General features: G+C 55.7%; 2 protein-coding genes and 1 pseudogene across 2 annotated transcripts; 1 reads left to right on the forward strand and 2 right to left on the reverse strand.

The window, feature by feature from the left end:
* LOC128849707 (olfactory receptor 14A16-like) overlaps positions 1 to 23,319 on the forward strand; it is a 94,431-nt pseudogene that overhangs the window by 25,559 nt on the left and 45,553 nt on the right.
* Positions 7,020 to 9,105, reverse strand: LOC128849710 (uncharacterized). Its single transcript, XM_054052200.1, has 6 exons — positions 8,768 to 9,105; positions 8,529 to 8,678; positions 8,170 to 8,334; positions 7,520 to 7,604; positions 7,366 to 7,419; positions 7,020 to 7,239 (listed from the first exon to the last, which is right to left on the reverse strand). Exons 1-6 carry the CDS (start codon positions 8,791 to 8,793, stop codon positions 7,225 to 7,227), a joined length of 495 nt encoding a protein of 164 aa, XP_053908175.1. The 5' UTR covers positions 8,794 to 9,105; the 3' UTR covers positions 7,020 to 7,224.
* On the reverse strand, positions 10,860 to 14,059 carry LOC128849709 (uncharacterized). Its single transcript, XM_054052199.1, has 6 exons — positions 13,821 to 14,059; positions 13,582 to 13,731; positions 13,223 to 13,387; positions 12,573 to 12,657; positions 12,419 to 12,472; positions 10,860 to 12,292 (listed from the first exon to the last, which is right to left on the reverse strand). Exons 1-6 carry the CDS (start codon positions 13,844 to 13,846, stop codon positions 12,278 to 12,280), a joined length of 495 nt encoding a protein of 164 aa, XP_053908174.1. The 5' UTR covers positions 13,847 to 14,059; the 3' UTR covers positions 10,860 to 12,277.

The raw sequence follows: 23,319 nt of genomic DNA on the forward strand, positions 1-23,319 counted from the left end.
TATTGATTGCAACCAGTGAGTTGAAAAACACCTTTCTCTGTTCTGGGTCCAGGCCTTTCCTGCTGTGATCTACCTCCATTAAATTCCTGCAGTCAATATATATGGTCCATACTCACCACACTAACACCTAAAACTAAAGGCACCTGCCAGAAAATGCCCAAAAAATCTCTTCACGTTGTGTCATTATCCTTTAAGGTCTAATTATTTCTTTATTGGTCATTGAATCACAGAATGGTTTAGGTCAAAAGAGACCTTCAAGATCATGCAGTTCCAGCGCCCCTGCCATGGGAAGACACACTTTCAACTGGATCAGGTTGCTCACGGTCTCATCCAGCACGGCCTTGAACACCTCCAGAGGTGGAGCAGAAACAGCTTCTCTGGGCAACCTGGGCTAGTGCCTCAGCGCCTTCCCAGTAAAAAAAATTTCTTCCTAATCTTTCAGCTTAAAACCATTACCCCTCATCCTATCCCTGCACTCCTTGATGAAGAGCGCCCCCAGCTTTCCTATAGGCCCCCCTTTAAGTACTGGAAGGCAATAAGGTATCCATGGAGCCTCCATGGAGTAAGAAAGGAATTGTTGATGGATCCGATGTGCTGAAAGAATGGGAAAAGGCTATTTTGTAAATTGCAAGACCACTATGCAAGAGCTCTTCTCATTGTGTCGCTGTAGGCTGAAGGGGATGAGAGGGAGCTGAGACACTACCTTTGCAGGTGATAGTGATGAAGCGCATTCAGAAATATGTGTAGCATATACGACAGTTTATTTTGGAAAGAGATAGTAATACAGGGTTGTGGGAATTGCAGGGTATGGGCTTATTGAGTTTTGTGAGCTAGAAGGGAAAAGGGCAGTTTGAAGCATCCAAGGATATCAGCTCTATATACAGTTCTATCTGAAGGGAAATTAGGATCATATGGTTTCGGTCTCTTTCGTCCGCTTCAGCTCTGCTGGTGGGAAGGGGGCTTCACCCCATGGATGGGTGCTTTGTGATTTCTGCAGCATTTCCCTTTAGGCTGCAGTTCAGGGCTGCATTCCCCTGAGTTCCCCCAGGCTCTGGTGCCCGTCCTTGGAGCTGTTTCCAGCCTTCTCCTCTTGGTGCCTGCTTGCCTATCGCTCCCCTCTTCACGGGCTGCTTTTTGCTTTCTGTTGCCTTGTGAGGAGCCTGGCAGGCTTTGCATTCAAGAGCGTTGTTAAGACAGATAAAGGCATAGTCAACGTGAACCAGTTCTGCTCTTAATGCAAGTTAGCTCTTGTTATCTTCTCTCCCCAGGAGAGGAGCTCTTTAGGAGTTGGTTCTCAGGAGCGACTGGAGGCACCTGCAATGGAAATGTGGAAGTTAACAGGTGGCAAGGGCCTACGTGCCCAATGGTTACCTTAGCTCTGAAAGGCAAATCCCTTGGATAGGTTTGCTCAGCTCAGCCGAGGCAGTTGCCAGTGTTCTGTGAGGACACCCAGCAGCTGTGTGATCTGCACAGAATAAACTATTGGTTTCCAGCTAGGTGGCTGAGAATGGGTCAAGCACCCTTTGCCGTGCCCGGGGTGGGTGAGAATGGTGGCCTGGAGGTGAGGGAAGTGGAGATGAGCCAGCTTTGTCTCCAAGCCCCACACGGTCTCTCGTTGCTTGGGATGTGGCCGCTTTGCAGGAGCTGGTGGGTTGGGGATTTTCTGGCCATGCTTGCTTACCTGAATGGGCTGGGGCAGTGTTGTGTCCTGGGTGCAAAGACCCGCCGGTAGTGGGCCAGAGAGACCCTCCCTGCTGTCAGAGCCCGGTAGCCCGGGCCCCTGTGCAGCAGCTGAGATCCCTTGCCATGCCAAGTGCCAGTGCAGCCCTCTCCATCTCCTGACGGTCCCACCTGCTGCCAAGGCAAAGAGAGCAAAGAGCAATGGAGAAGTGCACCGTCAACACTCCAAATGCTCTCTGTGTTTTACCCAATGCCGAGTGTCTGGGAGAGGTGTTTTTTGGGAATGAGGGGGTCTGGGGCTCCACCGGTCTATCCCGCTGCAGAGGGAGGGGGACGGATGTGCCCTGTGGCAAAGGCAGCAGCCCCAGTGCAGCGTGAGTGCCCTCCTGCAAGAGTAGGAGAGAAGGGCCATGCCACAATCATCTTCTCCCAACTTACCAGCTGAGTATCCACGTCCATCTTTGCTTCCAGAGGGGCCTGGAGGTGCCTGCTACGGAGGACCAGCCTGCGAGAAATATGCTGCGCTCACTGAGCAGCCCAAGAGCAGGTGGGGCCCCCAGCGAGCTGCATGGTGCCCTGGCCATGTGTGAGAGGTGGGGATGGCTGAGACTGCCCCCAGCATGACCCTCACCACTGCCTGGTCCTTGATGAAGCTCTGCAGGCTCCTGGTGGTCAGCTGTGTTTCCTGGGCAAGGAGAAAAGAACAGAAGGTGAGAAGTGATGCGCAAGATGTTAGGCTGGAGCTGGTTTTCTGAGGGCGGAGGAGGGACAGGAGGGACACTCACAGCTTTGCGGCCCCTCAGGTCCTGCAGCAGGAGGTTGAAGGAGGACAGCTGGGTCACGCAGGCTCCGTCGACTCCCTCTGATGGCCTGTGAGCAAGGGAAGAGGCAGAGAGGGAGCTGCGTGAGACCCAAGCCACCTTCTCCTTCTCATGCCAGCAACTGCAACCTTCCCTGAAAGAGCCAGGTACCGCCCAGCAGTCAGGTGAAGAGCAGCAGCAGCGTTGGGGACAGGGCTGGTCAGGTGTTGGCTGGACACAGGTGATCAAGCAGCTGGTCTGGCTTTGCCCACTCAAAAGCTACCCACAGCATGAGGGCACCTCTCCCCAGCTGGGGTGCAGTATTTCCACATCATGCAGTTGTGCATGGAGTATCCCACCGCAATTTGAGCCCGACCTCCCAGGCTGCAGTGCCAGACAGGGCTTACCGAAGGAGTGCGTTGACCCAGAGCTCCTTCAGCTGGCGGGAGCTGCAGAGAGAGAGGAGAAAGAGCCTGAGTGCCCCCTGCTCTGCAGCCTGCGGCCATCGGCGGGTGCTGGCAGTGCCTTGGCTGTGGCCAGGGTCACAGAGGCAGGAATGGAGCCCAGGATGGGAGAGGAGTGGAGAGAGGTGCTGCCCAGCCCTTCCTGCTGCAGAGCACGGAAGTGAGACTCACTGGAAAGTGATGACACAGAATCCGTAGGGCCAGCTGAGGATGAGGGATCTGGTGGCCTTGTCTTCCTCCTCTTGGGCAGCATCCCCGGGTGCCCACGCCCCTCTGCTCAGCACCCACAGCTGGTGTAGGGGCAGGCAGAGCTTCGTGTGCAGGATGGTGCCCCGCCTGCAGAGAGGAGCGTCAAGGAGTGATCGGGAGGTGGCCGAGCCTTCTGGCTCCCCTCTAGCATCCACCTGTCATGGGCACGGCCGAGGATGCATCCGGCATGAGGGTGCCGGGGGTCTGGGGCTGGTCCTTGGGTATCTGTGGCCTGGTGCCAGGGCTTGGGAGGAAATAGAGCCAGGCTGTGCGAGTCTTACCGGGTCTTGGCAATGACTAAGGAATCCCGGAAGAGGAGGAGGTCCCTCGTGCTTGTGGAAGGGCCCTGGGTCACTCGCACGCGCTGGCAGAGCAGTGGCCCCGGTGACGCTGGGCTGCGCGTGCTCTCCTGCGTGGGGTCAGGCTCGACCCTGCAGAGGAGATGATGTTGGGCATGAGAAAGGCGGCTGGTGCAGGGCCCGCCCGTGCCCGTGTGACCCCAGCGGTGGGGGGAGCTCACCTGGAGCGGCTGTTGAGCTGGCCCATCGTGCCGAGGCCAGGGGAGCTCTTCACGTGCTACGCACTCGTGGAGTTGGGACAGCGTCCAGGCAGCTCAAGGAAGGCTGAGAAGCGCGGTCCCAGTGCCGGGCAGTGCTGCTGGGGAGGAGGCGACCTCTCCCCAGCACCGTCTCTACGGACACTGGGGCCGTTGCCGGGGCACGTCCAGGGGAAGGCAGCGTTCCGTTATGACCTGTTAGGGTTGGGCTTGCTGATCCAGTGGGTCCTTCCAATGACACCAGCGGTCACCTGGGCGGGGGGGGGTGGTTGGAGGTGGGGGAGGGAGGTGGTTTGGTCCATGTCACCCTGGTACTGGGGAGCCCAAGGCTGGGCACAGCACCACAGGCATGGCCTGACCAGCACAGAGCAGAGAAGAGCGTGGTTACCTGCTGGCAATGCTTCGCCCACTGGACACTGTCTACCCCAGGCTACCGCTAGAGATCACCTTTGGGCAAGGGCACCTCTTTGGCTGCTGGTCAGCTTTGGTGTCCAGCAGGACCCCCAGGACCTTTTCTGCCATAGAATTATAGAATAGTTTGGGTTGGAAAAGACCTTAAAGATCATCTAGTTCCAATCCCCCTGCCATGGGCGAGGACACGCCCCATTAAAGCAGGCTGCCCGAGGCCCCGTCTAACCTGGCCTTGAACACCTCCAGGGACGGGGCATCCACAACTTCCCTGGGCAAGCTGTTTCATTACCTCACCACTCTCATGGCGAAGAAATTCTTCCTTACATTTAGCCCAAGTCTGCCCCTCTCCAGTTTATAGCCACTCCCCACTGTCCTATCACTACAAGCCTTTGTGAACAGTCCCTCCCCAGCTTTCTTGTAGGCCTCTTTCAGTTCCTGGAGGATTGCTATAAGATCTCCTTGGAGCCTTTTCTTCTCCACACTGAACAAGCCCAACTCTCTCAGCCTGTCCTCATATGGGAGGTGCTCCAGCCCTCTTATGATCTTTTGAGCCCTCCTCTGGACCCGTTCCAACAATTCCATATCCTTCCTATGTTGAGGATTCCAGAACTGGACACAGTGCTGCAGGTGAAATCTCACAAGAGTAGAGCAGAGGTGGTTAATCACCTCCCTCAACCTGCTGGTCAAACTTCTTTTCAGGCTGCCCAGGATACCATTGGTTTTCTGGGCTGCATGCACACATTACCGGCTCACGCTGATCTTCTCACCCACCAGAATCTCCAAGTCCTTCTCCTCAGGGCTACTCTCAATCCATTCTCCACCCAGCCTGGATTTGTGCTTGGGATTGTCCTGATCAAAGGCACAGCTCAAGTTGTGATAAAATAAATAGTCTTTATTGATTGCAACCAGTGAGTTGAAAAACACCTTTCTCTGTTCTGGGTCCAGGCCTTTCCTGCTGTGATCTACCTCCATTAAAATTCCTGCAGTCAATATATATGGTCATACTCACCACACTAACACCTAAAACTAAAGGCACCTGCCAGAAAATGCCCAAAAAATCTCTTCACGTTGTGTCATTATCCTTTAAGGTCTAATTATTTCTTTATTGGTCATTGAATCACAGAATGGTTTAGGTCAAAAGAGACCTTCAAGATCATGCAGTTCCAGCGCCCCTGCCATGGGAAGACACACTTTCAACTGGATCAGGTTGCTCACGGTCTCATCCAGCACGGCCTTGAACACCTCCAGAGGTGGAGCAGAAACAGCTTCTCTGGGCAACCTGGGCTAGTGCCTCAGCGCCTTCCCAGTAAAAAAAATTTCTTCCTAATCTTTCAGCTTAAAACCATTACCCCTCATCCTATCCCTGCACTCCTTGATGAAGAGCGCCCCCAGCTTTCCTATAGGCCCCCCTTTAAGTACTGGAAGGCAATAAGGTATCCATGGAGCCTCCATGGAGTAAGAAAGGAATTGTTGATGGATCCGATGTGCTGAAAGAATGGGAAAAGGCTATTTTGTAAATTGCAAGACCACTATGCAAGAGCTCTTCTCATTGTGTCGCTGTAGGCTGAAGGGGATGAGAGGGAGCTGAGACACTACCTTTGCAGGTGATAGTGATGAAGCGCATTCAGAAATATGTGTAGCATATACGACAGTTTATTTTGGAAAGAGATAGTAATACAGGGTTGTGGGAATTGCAGGGTATGGGCTTATTGAGTTTTGTGAGCTAGAAGGGAAAAGGGCAGTTTGAAGCATCCAAGGATATCAGCTCTATATACAGTTCTATCTGAAGGGAAATTAGGATCATATGGTTTCGGTCTCTTTCGTCCGCTTCAGCTCTGCTGGTGGGAAGGGGGCTTCACCCCATGGATGGGTGCTTTGTGATTTCTGCAGCATTTCCCTTTAGGCTGCAGTTCAGGGCTGCATTCCCCTGAGTTCCCCCAGGCTCTGGTGCCCGTCCTTGGAGCTGTTTCCAGCCTTCTCCTCTTGGTGCCTGCTTGCCTATCGCTCCCCTCTTCACGGGCTGCTTTTTGCTTTCTGTTGCCTTGTGAGGAGCCTGGCAGGCTTTGCATTCAAGAGCGTTGTTAAGACAGATAAAGGCATAGTCAACGTGAACCAGTTCTGCTCTTAATGCAAGTTAGCTCTTGTTATCTTCTCTCCCCAGGAGAGGAGCTCTTTAGGAGTTGGTTCTCAGGAGCGACTGGAGGCACCTGCAATGGAAATGTGGAAGTTAACAGGTGGCAAGGGCCTACGTGCCCAATGGTTACCTTAGCTCTGAAAGGCAAATCCCTTGGATAGGTTTGCTCAGCTCAGCCGAGGCAGTTGCCAGTGTTCTGTGAGGACACCCAGCAGCTGTGTGATCTGCACAGAATAAACTATTGGTTTCCAGCTAGGTGGCTGAGAATGGGTCAAGCACCCTTTGCCGTGCCCGGGGTGGGTGAGAATGGTGGCCTGGAGGTGAGGGAAGTGGAGATGAGCCAGCTTTGTCTCCAAGCCCCACACGGTCTCTCGTTGCTTGGGATGTGGCCGCTTTGCAGGAGCTGGTGGGTTGGGGATTTTCTGGCCATGCTTGCTTACCTGAATGGGCTGGGGCAGTGTTGTGTCCTGGGTGCAAAGACCCGCCGGTAGTGGGCCAGAGAGACCCTCCCTGCTGTCAGAGCCCGGTAGCCCGGGCCCCTGTGCAGCAGCTGAGATCCCTTGCCATGCCAAGTGCCAGTGCAGCCCTCTCCATCTCCTGACGGTCCCACCTGCTGCCAAGGCAAAGAGAGCAAAGAGCAATGGAGAAGTGCACCGTCAACACTCCAAATGCTCTCTGTGTTTTACCCAATGCCGAGTGTCTGGGAGAGGTGTTTTTTTGGGAATGAGGGGGTCTGGGGCTCCACCGGTCTATCCCGCTGCAGAGGGAGGGGGACGGATGTGCCCTGTGGCAAAGGCAGCAGCCCCAGTGCAGCGTGAGTGCCCTCCTGCAAGAGTAGGAGAGAAGGGCCATGCCACAATCATCTTCTCCCAACTTACCAGCTGAGTATCCACGTCCATCTTTGCTTCCAGAGGGGCCTGGAGGTGCCTGCTACGGAGGACCAGCCTGCGAGAAATATGCTGCGCTCACTGAGCAGCCCAAGAGCAGATGGGGCCCCCAGCGAGCTGCATGGTGCCCTGGCCATGTGTGAGAGGTGGGGATGGCTGAGACTGCCCCCAGCATGACCCTCACCACTGCCTGGTCCTTGATGAAGCTCTGCAGGCTCCTGGTGGTCAGCTGTGTTTCCTGGGCAAGGAGAAAAGAACAGAAGGTGAGAAGTGATGCGCAAGATGTTAGGCTGGAGCTGGTTTTCTGAGGGCGGAGGAGGGACAGGAGGGACACTCACAGCTTTGCGGCCCCTCAGGTCCTGCAGCAGGAGGTTGAAGGAGGACAGCTGGGTCACGCAGGCTCCGTCGACTCCCTCTGATGGCCTGTGAGCAAGGGAAGAGGCAGAGAGGGAGCTGCGTGAGACCCAAGCCACCTTCTCCTTCTCATGCCAGCAACTGCAACCTTCCCTGAAAGAGCCAGGTACCGCCCAGCAGTCAGGTGAAGAGCAGCAGCAGCGTTGGGGACAGGGCTGGTCAGGTGTTGGCTGGACACAGGTGATCAAGCAGCTGGTCTGGCTTTGCCCACTCAAAAGCTACCCACAGCATGAGGGCACCTCTCCCCAGCTGGGGTGCAGTATTTCCACATCATGCAGTTGTGCATGGAGTATCCCACCGCAATTTGAGCCCGACCTCCCAGGCTGCAGTGCCAGACAGGGCTTACCGAAGGAGTGCGTTGACCCAGAGCTCCTTCAGCTGGCGGGAGCTGCAGAGAGAGAGGAGAAAGAGCCTGAGTGCCCCCTGCTCTGCAGCCTGCGGCCATCGGCGGGTGCTGGCAGTGCCTTGGCTGTGGCCAGGGTCACAGAGGCAGGAATGGAGCCCAGGATGGGAGAGGAGTGGAGAGAGGTGCTGCCCAGCCCTTCCTGCTGCAGAGCACGGAAGTGAGACTCACTGGAAAGTGATGACACAGAATCCGTAGGGCCAGCTGAGGATGAGGGATCTGGTGGCCTTGTCTTCCTCCTCTTGGGCAGCATCCCCGGGTGCCCACGCCCCTCTGCTCAGCACCCACAGCTGGTGTAGGGGCAGGCAGAGCTTCGTGTGCAGGATGGTGCCCCGCCTGCAGAGAGGAGCGTCAAGGAGTGATCGGGAGGTGGCCGAGCCTTCTGGCTCCCCTCTAGCATCCACCTGTCATGGGCACGGCCGAGGATGCATCCGGCATGAGGGTGCCGGGGGTCTGGGGCTGGTCCTTGGGTATCTGTGGCCTGGTGCCAGGGCTTGGGAGGAAATAGAGCCAGGCTGTGCGAGTCTTACCGGGTCTTGGCAATGACTAAGGAATCCCGGAAGAGGAGGAGGTCCCTCGTGCTTGTGGAAGGGCCCTGGGTCACTCGCACGCGCTGGCAGAGCAGTGGCCCCGGTGACGCTGGGCTGCGCGTGCTCTCCTGCGTGGGGTCAGGCTCGACCCTGCAGAGGAGATGATGTTGGGCATGAGAAAGGCGGCTGGTGCAGGGCCCGCCCGTGCCCGTGTGACCCCAGCGGTGGGGGGAGCTCACCTGGAGCGGCTGTTGAGCTGGCCCATCGTGCCGAGGCCAGGGGAGCTCTTCACGTGCTACGCACTCGTGGAGTTGGGACAGCGTCCAGGCAGCTCAAGGAAGGCTGAGAAGCGCGGTCCCAGTGCCGGGCAGTGCTGCTGGGGAGGAGGCGACCTCTCCCCAGCACCGTCTCTACGGACACTGGGGCCGTTGCCGGGGCACGTCCAGGGGAAGGCAGCGTTCCGTTATGACCTGTTAGGGTTGGGCTTGCTGATCCAGTGGGTCCTTCCAATGACACCAGCGGTCACCTGGGCGGGGGGGGGTGGTTGGAGGTGGGGGAGGGAGGTGGTTTGGTCCATGTCACCCTGGTACTGGGGAGCCCAAGGCTGGGCACAGCACCACAGGCATGGCCTGACCAGCACAGAGCAGAGAAGAGCGTGGTTACCTGCTGGCAATGCTTCGCCCACTGGACACTGTCTACCCCAGGCTACCGCTAGAGATCACCTTTGGGCAAGGGCACCTCTTTGGCTGCTGGTCAGCTTTGGTGTCCAGCAGGACCCCCAGGACCTTTTCTGCCATAGAATTATAGAATAGTTTGGGTTGGAAAAGACCTTAAAGATCATCTAGTTCCAATCCCCCTGCCATGGGCGAGGACACGCCCCATTAAAGCAGGCTGCCCGAGGCCCCGTCTAACCTGGCCTTGAACACCTCCAGGGACGGGGCATCCACAACTTCCCTGGGCAAGCTGTTTCATTACCTCACCACTCTCATGGCGAAGAAATTCTTCCTTACATTTAGCCCAAGTCTGCCCCTCTCCAGTTTATAGCCACTCCCCACTGTCCTATCACTACAAGCCTTTGTGAACAGTCCCTCCCCAGCTTTCTTGTAGGCCTCTTTCAGTTCCTGGAGGATTGCTATAAGATCTCCTTGGAGCCTTTTCTTCTCCACACTGAACAAGCCCAACTCTCTCAGCCTGTCCTCATATGGGAGGTGCTCCAGCCCTCTTATGATCTTTTGAGCCCTCCTCTGGACCCGTTCCAACAATTCCATATCCTTCCTATGTTGAGGATTCCAGAACTGGACACAGTGCTGCAGGTGAAATCTCACAAGAGTAGAGCAGAGGTGGTTAATCACCTCCCTCAACCTGCTGGTCAAACTTCTTTTCAGGCTGCCCAGGATACCATTGGTTTTCTGGGCTGCATGCACACATTACCGGCTCACGCTGATCTTCTCACCCACCAGAATCTCCAAGTCCTTCTCCTCAGGGCTACTCTCAATCCATTCTCCACCCAGCCTGGATTTGTGCTTGGGATTGTCCTGATCAAAGGCACAGCTCAAGTTGTGATAAAATAAATAGTCTTTATTGATTGCAACCAGTGAGTTGAAAAACACCTTTCTCTCTTCTGGGTCCAGGCCTTTCCTGCTGTGATCTACCTCCATTAAAATTCCTGCAGTCAATATATATGGTCATACTCACCACACTAACACCTAAAACTAAAGGCACCTGCCAGAAAATGCCCAAAAAATCTCTTCACGTTGTGTCATTATCCTTTAAGGTCTAATTATTTCTTTATTGGTCATTGAATCACAGAATGGTTTAGGTCAAAAGAGACCTTCAAGATCATGCAGTTCCAGCGCCCCTGCCATGGGAAGACACACTTTCAACTGGATCAGGTTGCTCACGGTCTCATCCAGCACGGCCTTGAACACCTCCAGAGGTGGAGCAGAAACAGCTTCTCTGGGCAACCTGGGCTAGTGCCTCAGCGCCTTCCCAGTAAAAAAAATTTCTTCCTAATCTTTCAGCTTAAAACCATTACCCCTCATCCTATCCCTGCACTCCTTGATGAAGAGCGCCCCCAGCTTTCCTATAGGCCCCCCTTTAAGTACTGGAAGGCAATAAGGTATCCATGGAGCCTCCATGGAGTAAGAAAGGAATTGTTGATGGATCCGATGTGCTGAAAGAATGGGAAAAGGCTATTTTGTAAATTGCAAGACCACTATGCAAGAGCTCTTCTCATTGTGTCGCTGTAGGCTGAAGGGGATGAGAGGGAGCTGAGACACTACCTTTGCAGGTGATAGTGATGAAGCGCATTCAGAAATATGTGTAGCATATACGACAGTTTATTTTGGAAAGAGATAGTAATACAGGGTTGTGGGAATTGCAGGGTATGGGCTTATTGAGTTTTGTGAGCTAGAAGGGAAAAGGGCAGTTTGAAGCATCCAAGGATATCAGCTCTATATACAGTTCTATCTGAAGGGAAATTAGGATCATATGGTTTCGGTCTCTTTCGTCCGCTTCAGCTCTGCTGGTGGGAAGGGGGCTTCACCCCATGGATGGGTGCTTTGTGATTTCTGCAGCATTTCCCTTTAGGCTGCAGTTCAGGGCTGCATTCCCCTGAGTTCCCCCAGGCTCTGGTGCCCGTCCTTGGAGCTGTTTCCAGCCTTCTCCTCTTGGTGCCTGCTTGCCTATCGCTCCCCTCTTCACGGGCTGCTTTTTGCTTTCTGTTGCCTTGTGAGGAGCCTGGCAGGCTTTGCATTCAAGAGCGTTGTTAAGACAGATAAAGGCATAGTCAACGTGAACCAGTTCTGCTCTTAATGCAAGTTAGCTCTTGTTATCTTCTCTCCCCAGGAGAGGAGCTCTTTAGGAGTTGGTTCTCAGGAGCGACTGGAGGCACCTGCAATGGAAATGTGGAAGTTAACAGGTGGCAAGGGCCTACGTGCCCAATGGTTACCTTAGCTCTGAAAGGCAAATCCCTTGGATAGGTTTGCTCAGCTCAGCCGAGGCAGTTGCCAGTGTTCTGTGAGGACACCCAGCAGCTGTGTGATCTGCACAGAATAAACTATTGGTTTCCAGCTAGGTGGCTGAGAATGGGTCAAGCACCCTTTGCCGTGCCCGGGGTGGGTGAGAATGGTGGCCTGGAGGTGAGGGAAGTGGAGATGAGCCAGCTTTGTCTCCAAGCCCCACACGGTCTCTCGTTGCTTGGGATGTGGCCGCTTTGCAGGAGCTGGTGGGTTGGGGATTTTCTGGCCATGCTTGCTTACCTGAATGGGCTGGGGCAGTGTTGTGTCCTGGGTGCAAAGACCCGCCGGTAGTGGGCCAGAGAGACCCTCCCTGCTGTCAGAGCCCGGTAGCCCGGGCCCCTGTGCAGCAGCTGAGATCCCTTGCCATGCCAAGTGCCAGTGCAGCCCTCTCCATCTCCTGACGGTCCCACCTGCTGCCAAGGCAAAGAGAGCAAAGAGCAATGGAGAAGTGCACCGTCAACACTCCAAATGCTCTCTGTGTTTTACCCAATGCCGAGTGTCTGGGAGAGGTGTTTTTTGGGAATGAGGGGGTCTGGGGCTCCACCGGTCTATCCCGCTGCAGAGGGAGGGGGACGGATGTGCCCTGTGGCAAAGGCAGCAGCCCCAGTGCAGCGTGAGTGCCCTCCTGCAAGAGTAGGAGAGAAGGGCCATGCCACAATCATCTTCTCCCAACTTACCAGCTGAGTATCCACGTCCATCTTTGCTTCCAGAGGGGCCTGGAGGTGCCTGCTACGGAGGACCAGCCTGCGAGAAATATGCTGCGCTCACTGAGCAGCCCAAGAGCAGATGGGGCCCCCAGCGAGCTGCATGGTGCCCTGGCCATGTGTGAGAGGTGGGGATGGCTGAGACTGCCCCCAGCATGACCCTCACCACTGCCTGGTCCTTGATGAAGCTCTGCAGGCTCCTGGTGGTCAGCTGTGTTTCCTGGGCAAGGAGAAAAGAACAGAAGGTGAGAAGTGATGCGCAAGATGTTAGGCTGGAGCTGGTTTTCTGAGGGCGGAGGAGGGACAGGAGGGACACTCACAGCTTTGCGGCCCCTCAGGTCCTGCAGCAGGAGGTTGAAGGAGGACAGCTGGGTCACGCAGGCTCCGTCGACTCCCTCTGATGGCCTGTGAGCAAGGGAAGAGGCAGAGAGGGAGCTGCGTGAGACCCAAGCCACCTTCTCCTTCTCATGCCAGCAACTGCAACCTTCCCTGAAAGAGCCAGGTACCGCCCAGCAGTCAGGTGAAGAGCAGCAGCAGCGTTGGGGACAGGGCTGGTCAGGTGTTGGCTGGACACAGGTGATCAAGCAGCTGGTCTGGCTTTGCCCACTCAAAAGCTACCCACAGCATGAGGGCACCTCTCCCCAGCTGGGGTGCAGTATTTCCACATCATGCAGTTGTGCATGGAGTATCCCACCGCAATTTGAGCCCGACCTCCCAGGCTGCAGTGCCAGACAGGGCTTACCGAAGGAGTGCGTTGACCCAGAGCTCCTTCAGCTGGCGGGAGCTGCAGAGAGAGAGGAGAAAGAGCCTGAGTGCCCCCTGCTCTGCAGCCTGCGGCCATCGGCGGGTGCTGGCAGTGCCTTGGCTGTGGCCAGGGTCACAGAGGCAGGAATGGAGCCCAGGATGGGAGAGGAGTGGAGAGAGGTGCTGCCCAGCCCTTCCTGCTGCAGAGCACGGAAGTGAGACTCACTGGAAAGTGATGACACAGAATCCGTAGGGCCAGCTGAGGATGAGGGATCTGGTGGCCTTGTCTTCCTCCTCTTGGGCAGCATCCCCGGGTGCCCACGCCCCTCTGCTCAGCACCCACAGCTGGTGTAGGGGCAGGCAGAGCTTCGTGTGCAGGATGGTGCCCCGCCTGCAGAGAGGAGCGTCAAGGAGTGATCGGGAGGTGGCCGAGCCTTCTGGCTCCCCTCTAGCATCCACCTGTCATGGGCACGGCCGAGGATGCATCCGGCATGAGGGTGCCGGGGGTCTGGGGCTGGTCCTTGGGTATCTGTGGCCTGGTGCCAGGGCTTGGGAGGAAATAGAGCCAGGCTGTGCGAGTCTTACCGGGTCTTGGCAATGACTAAGGAATCCCGGAAGAGGAGGAGGTCCCTCGTGCTTGTGGAAGGGCCCTGGGTCACTCGCACGCGCTGGCAGAGCAGTGGCCCCGGTGACGCTGGGCTGCGCGTGCTCTCCTGCGTGGGGTCAGGCTCGACCCTGCAGAGGAGATGATGTTGGGCATGAGAAAGGCGGCTGGTGCAGGGCCCGCCCGTGCCCGTGTGACCCCAGCGGTGGGGGGAGCTCACCTGGAGCGGCTGTTGAGCTGGCCCATCGTGCCGAGGCCAGGGGAGCTCTTCACGTGCTACGCACTCGTGGAGTTGGGACAGCGTCCAGGCAGCTCAAGGAAGGCTGAGAAGCGCGGTCCCAGTGCCGGGCAGTGCTGCTGGGGAGGAGGCGACCTCTCCCCAGCACCGTCTCTACGGACACTGGGGCCGTTGCCGGGGCACGTCCAGGGGAAGGCAGCGTTCCGTTATGACCTGTTAGGGTTGGGCTTGCTGATCCAGTGGGTCCTTCCAATGACACCAGCGGTCACCTGGGCGGGGGGGGGGTGGTTGGAGGTGGGGGAGGGAGGTGGTTTGGTCCATGTCACCCTGGTACTGGGGAGCCCAAGGCTGGGCACAGCACCACAGGCATGGCCTGACCAGCACAGAGCAGAGAAGAGCGTGGTTACCTGCTGGCAATGCTTCGCCCACTGGACACTGTCTACCCCAGGCTACCGCTAGAGATCACCTTTGGGCAAGGGCACCTCTTTGGCTGCTGGTCAGCTTTGGTGTCCAGCAGGACCCCCAGGACCTTTTCTGCCATAGAATTATAGAATAGTTTGGGTTGGAAAAGACCTTAAAGATCATCTAGTTCCAATCCCCCTGCCATGGGCGAGGACACGCCCCATTAAAGCAGGCTGCCCGAGGCCCCGTCTAACCTGGCCTTGAACACCTCCAGGGACGGGGCATCCACAACTTCCCTGGGCAAGCTGTTTCATTACCTCACCACTCTCATGGCGAAGAAATTCTTCCTTACATTTAGCCCAAGTCTGCCCCTCTCCAGTTTATAGCCACTCCCCACTGTCCTATCACTACAAGCCTTTGTGAACAGTCCCTCCCCAGCTTTCTTGTAGGCCTCTTTCAGTTCCTGGAGGATTGCTATAAGATCTCCTTGGAGCCTTTTCTTCTCCACACTGAACAAGCCCAACTCTCTCAGCCTGTCCTCATATGGGAGGTGCTCCAGCCCTCTTATGATCTTTTGAGCCCTCCTCTGGACCCGTTCCAACAATTCCATATCCTTCCTATGTTGAGGATTCCAGAACTGGACACAGTGCTGCAGGTGAAATCTCACAAGAGTAGAGCAGAGGTGGTTAATCACCTCCCTCAACCTGCTGGTCAAACTTCTTTTCAGGCTGCCCAGGATACCATTGGTTTTCTGGGCTGCATGCACACATTACCGGCTCACGCTGATCTTCTCACCCACCAGAATCTCCAAGTCCTTCTCCTCAGGGCTACTCTCAATCCATTCTCCACCCAGCCTGGATTTGTGCTTGGGATTGTCCTGATCAAAGGCACAGCTCAAGTTGTGATAAAATAAATAGTCTTTATTGATTGCAACCAGTGAGTTGAAAAACACCTTTCTCTGTTCTGGGTCCAGGCCTTTCCTGCTGTGATCTACCTCCATTAAAATTCCTGCAGTCAATATATATGGTCATACTCACCACACTAACACCTAAAACTAAAGGCACCTGCCAGAAAATGCCCAAAAAATCTCTTCACGTTGTGTCATTATCCTTTAAGGTCTAATTATTTCTTTATTGGTCATTGAATCACAGAATGGTTTAGGTCAAAAGAGACCTTCAAGATCATGCAGTTCCAGCGCCCCTGCCATGGGAAGACACACTTTCAACTGGATCAGGTTGCTCACGGTCTCATCCAGCACGGCCTTGAACACCTCCAGAGGTGGAGCAGAAACAGCTTCTCTGGGCAACCTGGGCTAGTGCCTCAGCGCCTTCCCAGTAAAAAAAATTTCTTCCTAATCTTTCAGCTTAAAACCATTACCCCTCATCCTATCCCTGCACTCCTTGATGAAGAGCGCCCCCAGCTTTCCTATAGGCCCCCCTTTAAGTACTGGAAGGCAATAAGGTATCCATGGAGCCTCCATGGAGTAAGAAAGGAATTGTTGATGGATCCGATGTGCTGAAAGAATGGGAAAAGGCTATTTTGTAAATTGCAAGACCACTATGCAAGAGCTCTTCTCATTGTGTCGCTGTAGGCTGAAGGGGATGAGAGGGAGCTGAGACACTACCTTTGCAGGTGATAGTGATGAAGCGCATTCAGAAATATGTGTAGCATATACGACAGTTTATTTTGGAAAGAGATAGTAATACAGGGTTGTGGGAATTGCAGGGTATGGGCTTATTGAGTTTTGTGAGCTAGAAGGGAAAAGGGCAGTTTGAAGCATCCAAGGATATCAGCTCTATATACAGTTCTATCTGAAGGGAAATTAGGATCATATGGTTTCGGTCTCTTTCGTCCGCTTCAGCTCTGCTGGTGGGAAGGGGGCTTCACCCCATGGATGGGTGCTTTGTGATTTCTGCAGCATTTCCCTTTAGGCTGCAGTTCAGGGCTGCATTCCCCTGAGTTCCCCCAGGCTCTGGTGCCCGTCCTTGGAGCTGTTTCCAGCCTTCTCCTCTTGGTGCCTGCTTGCCTATCGCTCCCCTCTTCACGGGCTGCTTTTTGCTTTCTGTTGCCTTGTGAGGAGCCTGGCAGGCTTTGCATTCAAGAGCGTTGTTAAGACAGATAAAGGCATAGTCAACGTGAACCAGTTCTGCTCTTAATGCAAGTTAGCTCTTGTTATCTTCTCTCCCCAGGAGAGGAGCTCTTTAGGAGTTGGTTCTCAGGAGCGACTGGAGGCACCTGCAATGGAAATGTGGAAGTTAACAGGTGGCAAGGGCCTACGTGCCCAATGGTTACCTTAGCTCTGAAAGGCAAATCCCTTGGATAGGTTTGCTCAGCTCAGCCGAGGCAGTTGCCAGTGTTCTGTGAGGACACCCAGCAGCTGTGTGATCTGCACAGAATAAACTATTGGTTTCCAGCTAGGTGGCTGAGAATGGGTCAAGCACCCTTTGCCGTGCCCGGGGTGGGTGAGAATGGTGGCCTGGAGGTGAGGGAAGTGGAGATGAGCCAGCTTTGTCTCCAAGCCCCACACGGTCTCTCGTTGCTTGGGATGTGGCCGCTTTGCAGGAGCTGGTGGGTTGGGGATTTTCTGGCCATGCTTGCTTACCTGAATGGGCTGGGGCAGTGTTGTGTCCTGGGTGCAAAGACCCGCCGGTAGTGGGCCAGAGAGACCCTCCCTGCTGTCAGAGCCCGGTAGCCCGGGCCCCTGTGCAGCAGCTGAGATCCCTTGCCATGCCAAGTGCCAGTGCAGCCCTCTCCATCTCCTGACGGTCCCACCTGCTGCCAAGGCAAAGAGAGCAAAGAGCAATGGAGAAGTGCACCGTCAACACTCCAAATGCTCTCTGTGTTTTACCCAATGCCGAGTGTCTGGGAGAGGTGTTTTTTGGGAATGAGGGGGTCTGGGGCTCCACCGGTCTATCCCGCTGCAGAGGGAGGGGGACGGATGTGCCCTGTGGCAAAGGCAGCAGCCCCAGTGCAGCGTGAGTGCCCTCCTGCAAGAGTAGGAGAGAAGGGCCATGCCACAATCATCTTCTCCCAACTTACCAGCTGAGTATCCACGTCCATCTTTGCTTCCAGAGGGGCCTGGAGGTGCCTGCTACGGAGGACCAGCCTGCGAGAAATATGCTGCGCTCACTGAGCAGCCCAAGAGCAGGTGGGGCCCCCAGCGAGCTGCATGGTGCCCTGGCCATGTGTGAGAGGTGGGGATGGCTGAGACTGCCCCCAGCATGACCCTCACCACTGCCTGGTCCTTGATGAAGCTCTGCAGGCTCCTGGTGGTCAGCTGTGTTTCCTGGGCAAGGAGAAAAGAACAGAAGGTGAGAAGTGATGCGCAAGATGTTAGGCTGGAGCTGGTTTTCTGAGGGCGGAGGAGGGACAGGAGGGACACTCACAGCTTTGCGGCCCCTCAGGTCCTGCAGCAGGAGGTTGAAGGAGGACAGCTGGGTCACGCAGGCTCCGTCGACTCCCTCTGATGGCCTGTGAGCAAGGGAAGAGGCAGAGAGGGAGCTGCGTGAGACCCAAGCCACCTTCTCCTTCTCATGCCAGCAACTGCAACCTTCCCTGAAAGAGCCAGGTACCGCCCAGCAGTCAGGTGAAGAGCAGCAGCAGCGTTGGGGACAGGGCTGGTCAGGTGTTGGCTGGACACAGGTGATCAAGCAGCTGGTCTGGCTTTGCCCACTCAAAAGCTACCCACAGCATGAGGGCACCTCTCCCCAGCTGGGGTGCAGTATTTCCACATCATGCAGTTGTGCATGGAGTATCCCACCGCAATTTGAGCCCGACCTCCCAGGCTGCAGTGCCAGACAGGGCTTACCGAAGGAGTGCGTTGACCCAGAGCTCCTTCAGCTGGCGGGAGCTGCAGAGAGAGAGGAGAAAGAGCCTGAGTGCCCCCTGCTCTGCAGCCTGCGGCCATCGGCGGGTGCTGGCAGTGCCTTGGCTGTGGCCAGGGTCACAGAGGCAGGAATGGAGCCCAGGGTGGGAGAGGAGTGGAGAGAGGTGCTGCCCAGCCCTTCCTGCTGCAGAGCACGGAAGTGAGACTCACTGGAAAGTGATGACACAGAATCCGTAGGGCCAGCTGAGGATGAGGGATCTGGTGGCCTTGTCTTCCTCCTCTTGGGCAGCATCCCCGGGTGCCCACGCCCCTCTGCTCAGCACCCACAGCTGGTGTAGGGGCAGGCAGAGCTTCGTGTGCAGGATGGTGCCCCGCCTGCAGAGAGGAGCGTCAAGGAGTGATCGGGAGGTGGCCGAGCCTTCTGGCTCCCCTCTAGCATCCACCTGTCATGGGCACGGCCGAGGATGCATCCGGCATGAGGGTGCCGGGGGTCTGGGGCTGGTCCTTGGGTATCTGTGGCCTGGTGCCAGGGCTTGGGAGGAAATAGAGCCAGGCTGTGCGAGTCTTACCGGGTCTTGGCAATGACTAAGGAATCCCGGAAGAGGAGGAGGTCCCTCGTGCTTGTGGAAGGGCCCTGGGTCACTCGCACGCGCTGGCAGAGCAGTGGCCCCGGTGACGCTGGGCTGCGCGTGCTCTCCTGCGTGGGGTCAGGCTCGACCCTGCAGAGGAGATGATGTTGGGCATGAGAAAGGCGGCTGGTGCAGGGCCCGCCCGTGCCCGTGTGACCCCAGCGGTGGGGGGAGCTCACCTGGAGCGGCTGTTGAGCTGGCCCATCGTGCCGAGGCCAGGGGAGCTCTTCACGTGCTACGCACTCGTGGAGTTGGGACAGCGTCCAGGCAGCTCAAGGAAGGCTGAGAAGCGCGGTCCCAGTGCCGGGCAGTGCTGCTGGGGAGGAGGCGACCTCTCCCCAGCACCGTCTCTACGGACACTGGGGCCGTTGCCGGGGCACGTCCAGGGGAAGGCAGCGTTCCGTTATGACCTGTTAGGGTTGGGCTTGCTGATCCAGTGGGTCCTTCCAATGACACCAGCGGTCACCTGGGCGGGGGGGGGTGGTTGGAGGTGGGGGAGGGAGGTGGTTTGGTCCATGTCACCCTGGTACTGGGGAGCCCAAGGCTGGGCACAGCACCACAGGCATGGCCTGACCAGCACAGAGCAGAGAAGAGCGTGGTTACCTGCTGGCAATGCTTCGCCCACTGGACACTGTCTACCCCAGGCTACCGCTAGAGATCACCTTTGGGCAAGGGCACCTCTTTGGCTGCTGGTCAGCTTTGGTGTCCAGCAGGACCCCCAGGACCTTTTCTGCCATAGAATTATAGAATAGTTTGGGTTGGAAAAGACCTTAAAGATCATCTAGTTCCAATCCCCCTGCCATGGGCGAGGACACGCCCCATTAAAGCAGGCTGCCCGAGGCCCCGTCTAACCTGGCCTTGAACACCTCCAGGGACGGGGCATCCACAACTTCCCTGGGCAAGCTGTTTCATTACCTCACCACTCTCATGGCGAAGAAATTCTTCCTTACATTTAGCCCAAGTCTGCCCCTCTCCAGTTTATAGCCACTCCCCACTGTCCTATCACTACAAGCCTTTGTGAACAGTCCCTCCCCAGCTTTCTTGTAGGCCTCTTTCAGTTCCTGGAGGATTGCTATAAGATCTCCTTGGAGCCTTTTCTTCTCCACACTGAACAAGCCCAACTCTCTCAGCCTGTCCTCATATGGGAGGTGCTCCAGCCCTCTTATGATCTTTTGAGCCCTCCTCTGGACCCGTTCCAACAATTCCATATCCTTCCTATGTTGAGGATTCCAGAACTGGACACAGTGCTGCAGGTGAAATCTCACAAGAGTAGAGCAGAGGTGGTTAATCACCTCCCTCAACCTGCTGGTCAAACTTCTTTTCAGGCTGCCCAGGATACCATTGGTTTTCTGGGCTGCATGCACACATTACCGGCTCACGCTGATCTTCTCACCCACCAGAATCTCCAAGTCCTTCTCCTCAGGGCTACTCTCAATCCATTCTCCACCCAGCCTGGATTTGTGCTTGGGATTGTCCTGATCAAAGGCACAGCTCAAGTTGTGATAAAATAAATAGTCTTTATTGATTGCAACCAGTGAGTTGAAAAACACCTTTCTCTGTTCTGGGTCCAGGCCTTTCCTGCTGTGATCTACCTCCATTAAAATTCCTGCAGTCAATATATATGGTCATACTCACCACACTAACACCTAAAACTAAAGGCACCTGCCAGAAAATGCCCAAAAAATCTCTTCACGTTGTGTCATTATCCTTTAAGGTCTAATTATTTCTTTATTGGTCATTGAATCACAGAATGGTTTAGGTCAAAAGAGACCTTCAAGATCATGCAGTTCCAGCGCCCCTGCCATGGGAAGACACACTTTCAACTGGATCAGGTTGCTCACGGTCTCATCCAGCACGGCCTTGAACACCTCCAGAGGTGGAGCAGAAACAGCTTCTCTGGGCAACCTGGGCTAGTGCCTCAGCGCCTTCCCAGTAAAAAAAATTTCTTCCTAATCTTTCAGCTTAAAACCATTACCCCTCATCCTATCCCTGCACTCCTTGATGAAGAGCGCCCCCAGCTTTCCTATAGGCCCCCCTTTAAGTACTGGAAGGCAATAAGGTATCCATGGAGCCTCCATGGAGTAAGAAAGGAATTGTTGATGGATCCGATGTGCTGAAAGAATGGGAAAAGGCTATTTTGTAAATTGCAAGACCACTATGCAAGAGCTCTTCTCATTGTGTCGCTGTAGGCTGAAGGGGATGAGAGGGAGCTGAGACACTACCTTTGCAGGTGATAGTGATGAAGCGCATTCAGAAATATGTGTAGCATATACGACAGTTTATTTTGGAAAGAGATAGTAATACAGGGTTGTGGGAATTGCAGGGTATGGGCTTATTGAGTTTTGTGAGCTAGAAGGGAAAAGGGCAGTTTGAAGCATCCAAGGATATCAGCTCTATATACAGTTCTATCTGAAGGGAAATTAGGATCATATGGTTTCGGTCTCTTTCGTCCGCTTCAGCTCTGCTGGTGGGAAGGGGGCTTCACCCCATGGATGGGTGCTTTGTGATTTCTGCAGCATTTCCCTTTAGGCTGCAGTTCAGGGCTGCATTCCCCTGAGTTCCCCCAGGCTCTGGTGCCCGTCCTTGGAGCTGTTTCCAGCCTTCTCCTCTTGGTGCCTGCTTGCCTATCGCTCCCCTCTTCACGGGCTGCTTTTTGCTTTCTGTTGCCTTGTGAGGAGCCTGGCAGGCTTTGCATTCAAGAGCGTTGTTAAGACAGATAAAGGCATAGTCAACGTGAACCAGTTCTGCTCTTAATGCAAGTTAGCTCTTGTTATCTTCTCTCCCCAGGAGAGGAGCTCTTTAGGAGTTGGTTCTCAGGAGCGACTGGAGGCACCTGCAATGGAAATGTGGAAGTTAACAGGTGGCAAGGGCCTACGTGCCCAATGGTTACCTTAGCTCTGAAAGGCAAATCCCTTGGATAGGTTTGCTCAGCTCAGCCGAAGCAGTTGCCAGTGTTCTGTGAGGACACCCAGCAGCTGTGTGATCTGCACAGAATAAACTATTGGTTTCCAGCTAGGTGGCTGAGAATGGGTCAAGCACCCTTTGCCGTGCCCGGGGTGGGTGAGAATGGTGGCCTGGAGGTGAGGGAAGTGGAGATGAGCCAGCTTTGTCTCCAAGCCCCACACGGTCTCTCGTTGCTTGGGATGTGGCCGCTTTGCAGGAGCTGGTGGGTTGGGGATTTTCTGGCCATGCTTGCTTACCTGAATGGGCTGGGGCAGTGTTGTGTCCTGGGTGCAAAGACCCGCCGGTAGTGGGCCAGAGAGACCCTCCCTGCTGTCAGAGCCCGGTAGCCCGGGCCCCTGTGCAGCAGCTGAGATCCCTTGCCATGCCAAGTGCCAGTGCAGCCCTCTCCATCTCCTGACGGTCCCACCTGCTGCCAAGGCAAAGAGAGCAAAGAGCAATGGAGAAGTGCACCGTCAACACTCCAAATGCTCTCTGTGTTTTACCCAATGCCGAGTGTCTGGGAGAGGTGTTTTTTGGGAATGAGGGGGTCTGGGGCTCCACCGGTCTATCCCGCTGCAGAGGGAGGGGGACGGATGTGCCCTGTGGCAAAGGCAGCAGCCCCAGTGCAGCGTGAGTGCCCTCCTGCAAGAGTAGGAGAGAAGGGCCATGCCACAATCATCTTCTCCCAACTTACCAGCTGAGTATCCACGTCCATCTTTGCTTCCAGAGGGGCCTGGAGGTGCCTGCTACGGAGGACCAGCCTGCGAGAAATATGCTGCGCTCACTGAGCAGCCCAAGAGCAGGTGGGGCCCCCAGCGAGCTGCATGGTGCCCTGGCCATGTGTGAGAGGTGGGGATGGCTGAGACTGCCCCCAGCATGACCCTCACCACTGCCTGGTCCTTGATGAAGCTCTGCAGGCTCCTGGTGGTCAGCTGTGTTTCCTGGGCAAGGAGAAAAGAACAGAAGGTGAGAAGTGATGCGCAAGATGTTAGGCTGGAGCTGGTTTTCTGAGGGCGGAGGAGGGACAGGAGGGACACTCACAGCTTTGCGGCCCCTCAGGTCCTGCAGCAGGAGGTTGAAGGAGGACAGCTGGGTCACGCAGGCTCCGTCGACTCCCTCTGATGGCCTGTGAGCAAGGGAAGAGGCAGAGAGGGAGCTGCGTGAGACCCAAGCCACCTTCTCCTTCTCATGCCAGCAACTGCAACCTTCCCTGAAAGAGCCAGGTACCGCCCAGCAGTCAGGTGAAGAGCAGCAGCAGCGTTGGGGACAGGGCTGGTCAGGTGTTGGCTGGACACAGGTGATCAAGCAGCTGGTCTGGCTTTGCCCACTCAAAAGCTACCCACAGCATGAGGGCACCTCTCCCCAGCTGGGGTGCAGTATTTCCACATCATGCAGTTGTGCATGGAGTATCCCACCGCAATTTGAGCCCGACCTCCCAGGCTGCAGTGCCAGACAGGGCTTACCGAAGGAGTGCGTTGACCCAGAGCTCCTTCAGCTGGCGGGAGCTGCAGAGAGAGAGGAGAAAGAGCCTGAGTGCCCCCTGCTCTGCAGCCTGCGGCCATCGGCGGGTGCTGGCAGTGCCTTGGCTGTGGCCAGGGTCACAGAGGCAGGAATGGAGCCCAGGATGGGAGAGGAGTGGAGAGAGGTGCTGCCCAGCCCTTCCTGCTGCAGAGCACGGAAG

This window comes from Cuculus canorus, chromosome 32 (genome assembly GCF_017976375.1).
Source record: "Cuculus canorus isolate bCucCan1 chromosome 32, bCucCan1.pri, whole genome shotgun sequence".
Classification (NCBI taxonomy): domain Eukaryota; kingdom Metazoa; phylum Chordata; class Aves; order Cuculiformes; family Cuculidae; genus Cuculus; species Cuculus canorus.

Bases quoted from the DNA above. Each gene is read 5' to 3' on its own strand.
- LOC128849710 (XM_054052200.1), bottom strand. From the start codon at position 8,793: ATGGGCCAGCTCAACAGCCGCTCCAG. The intron at 8,679-8,767 runs GTGAGCTCCCCC...TCTCCTCTGCAG, and splicing joins CAGCTCAACAGCCGCTCCAG to GGTCGAGCCTGACCCCACGC. The intron at 8,335-8,528 runs GTAAGACTCGCA...TCCTCTCTGCAG, and splicing joins TTAGTCATTGCCAAGACCCG to GCGGGGCACCATCCTGCACA.
- LOC128849709 (XM_054052199.1), bottom strand. From the start codon at position 13,846: ATGGGCCAGCTCAACAGCCGCTCCAG. The intron at 13,388-13,581 runs GTAAGACTCGCA...TCCTCTCTGCAG, and splicing joins TTAGTCATTGCCAAGACCCG to GCGGGGCACCATCCTGCACA. The intron at 12,658-13,222 runs GTGAGTCTCACT...CCTTGCTCACAG, and splicing joins TTCTGTGTCATCACTTTCCA to GCCATCAGAGGGAGTCGACG.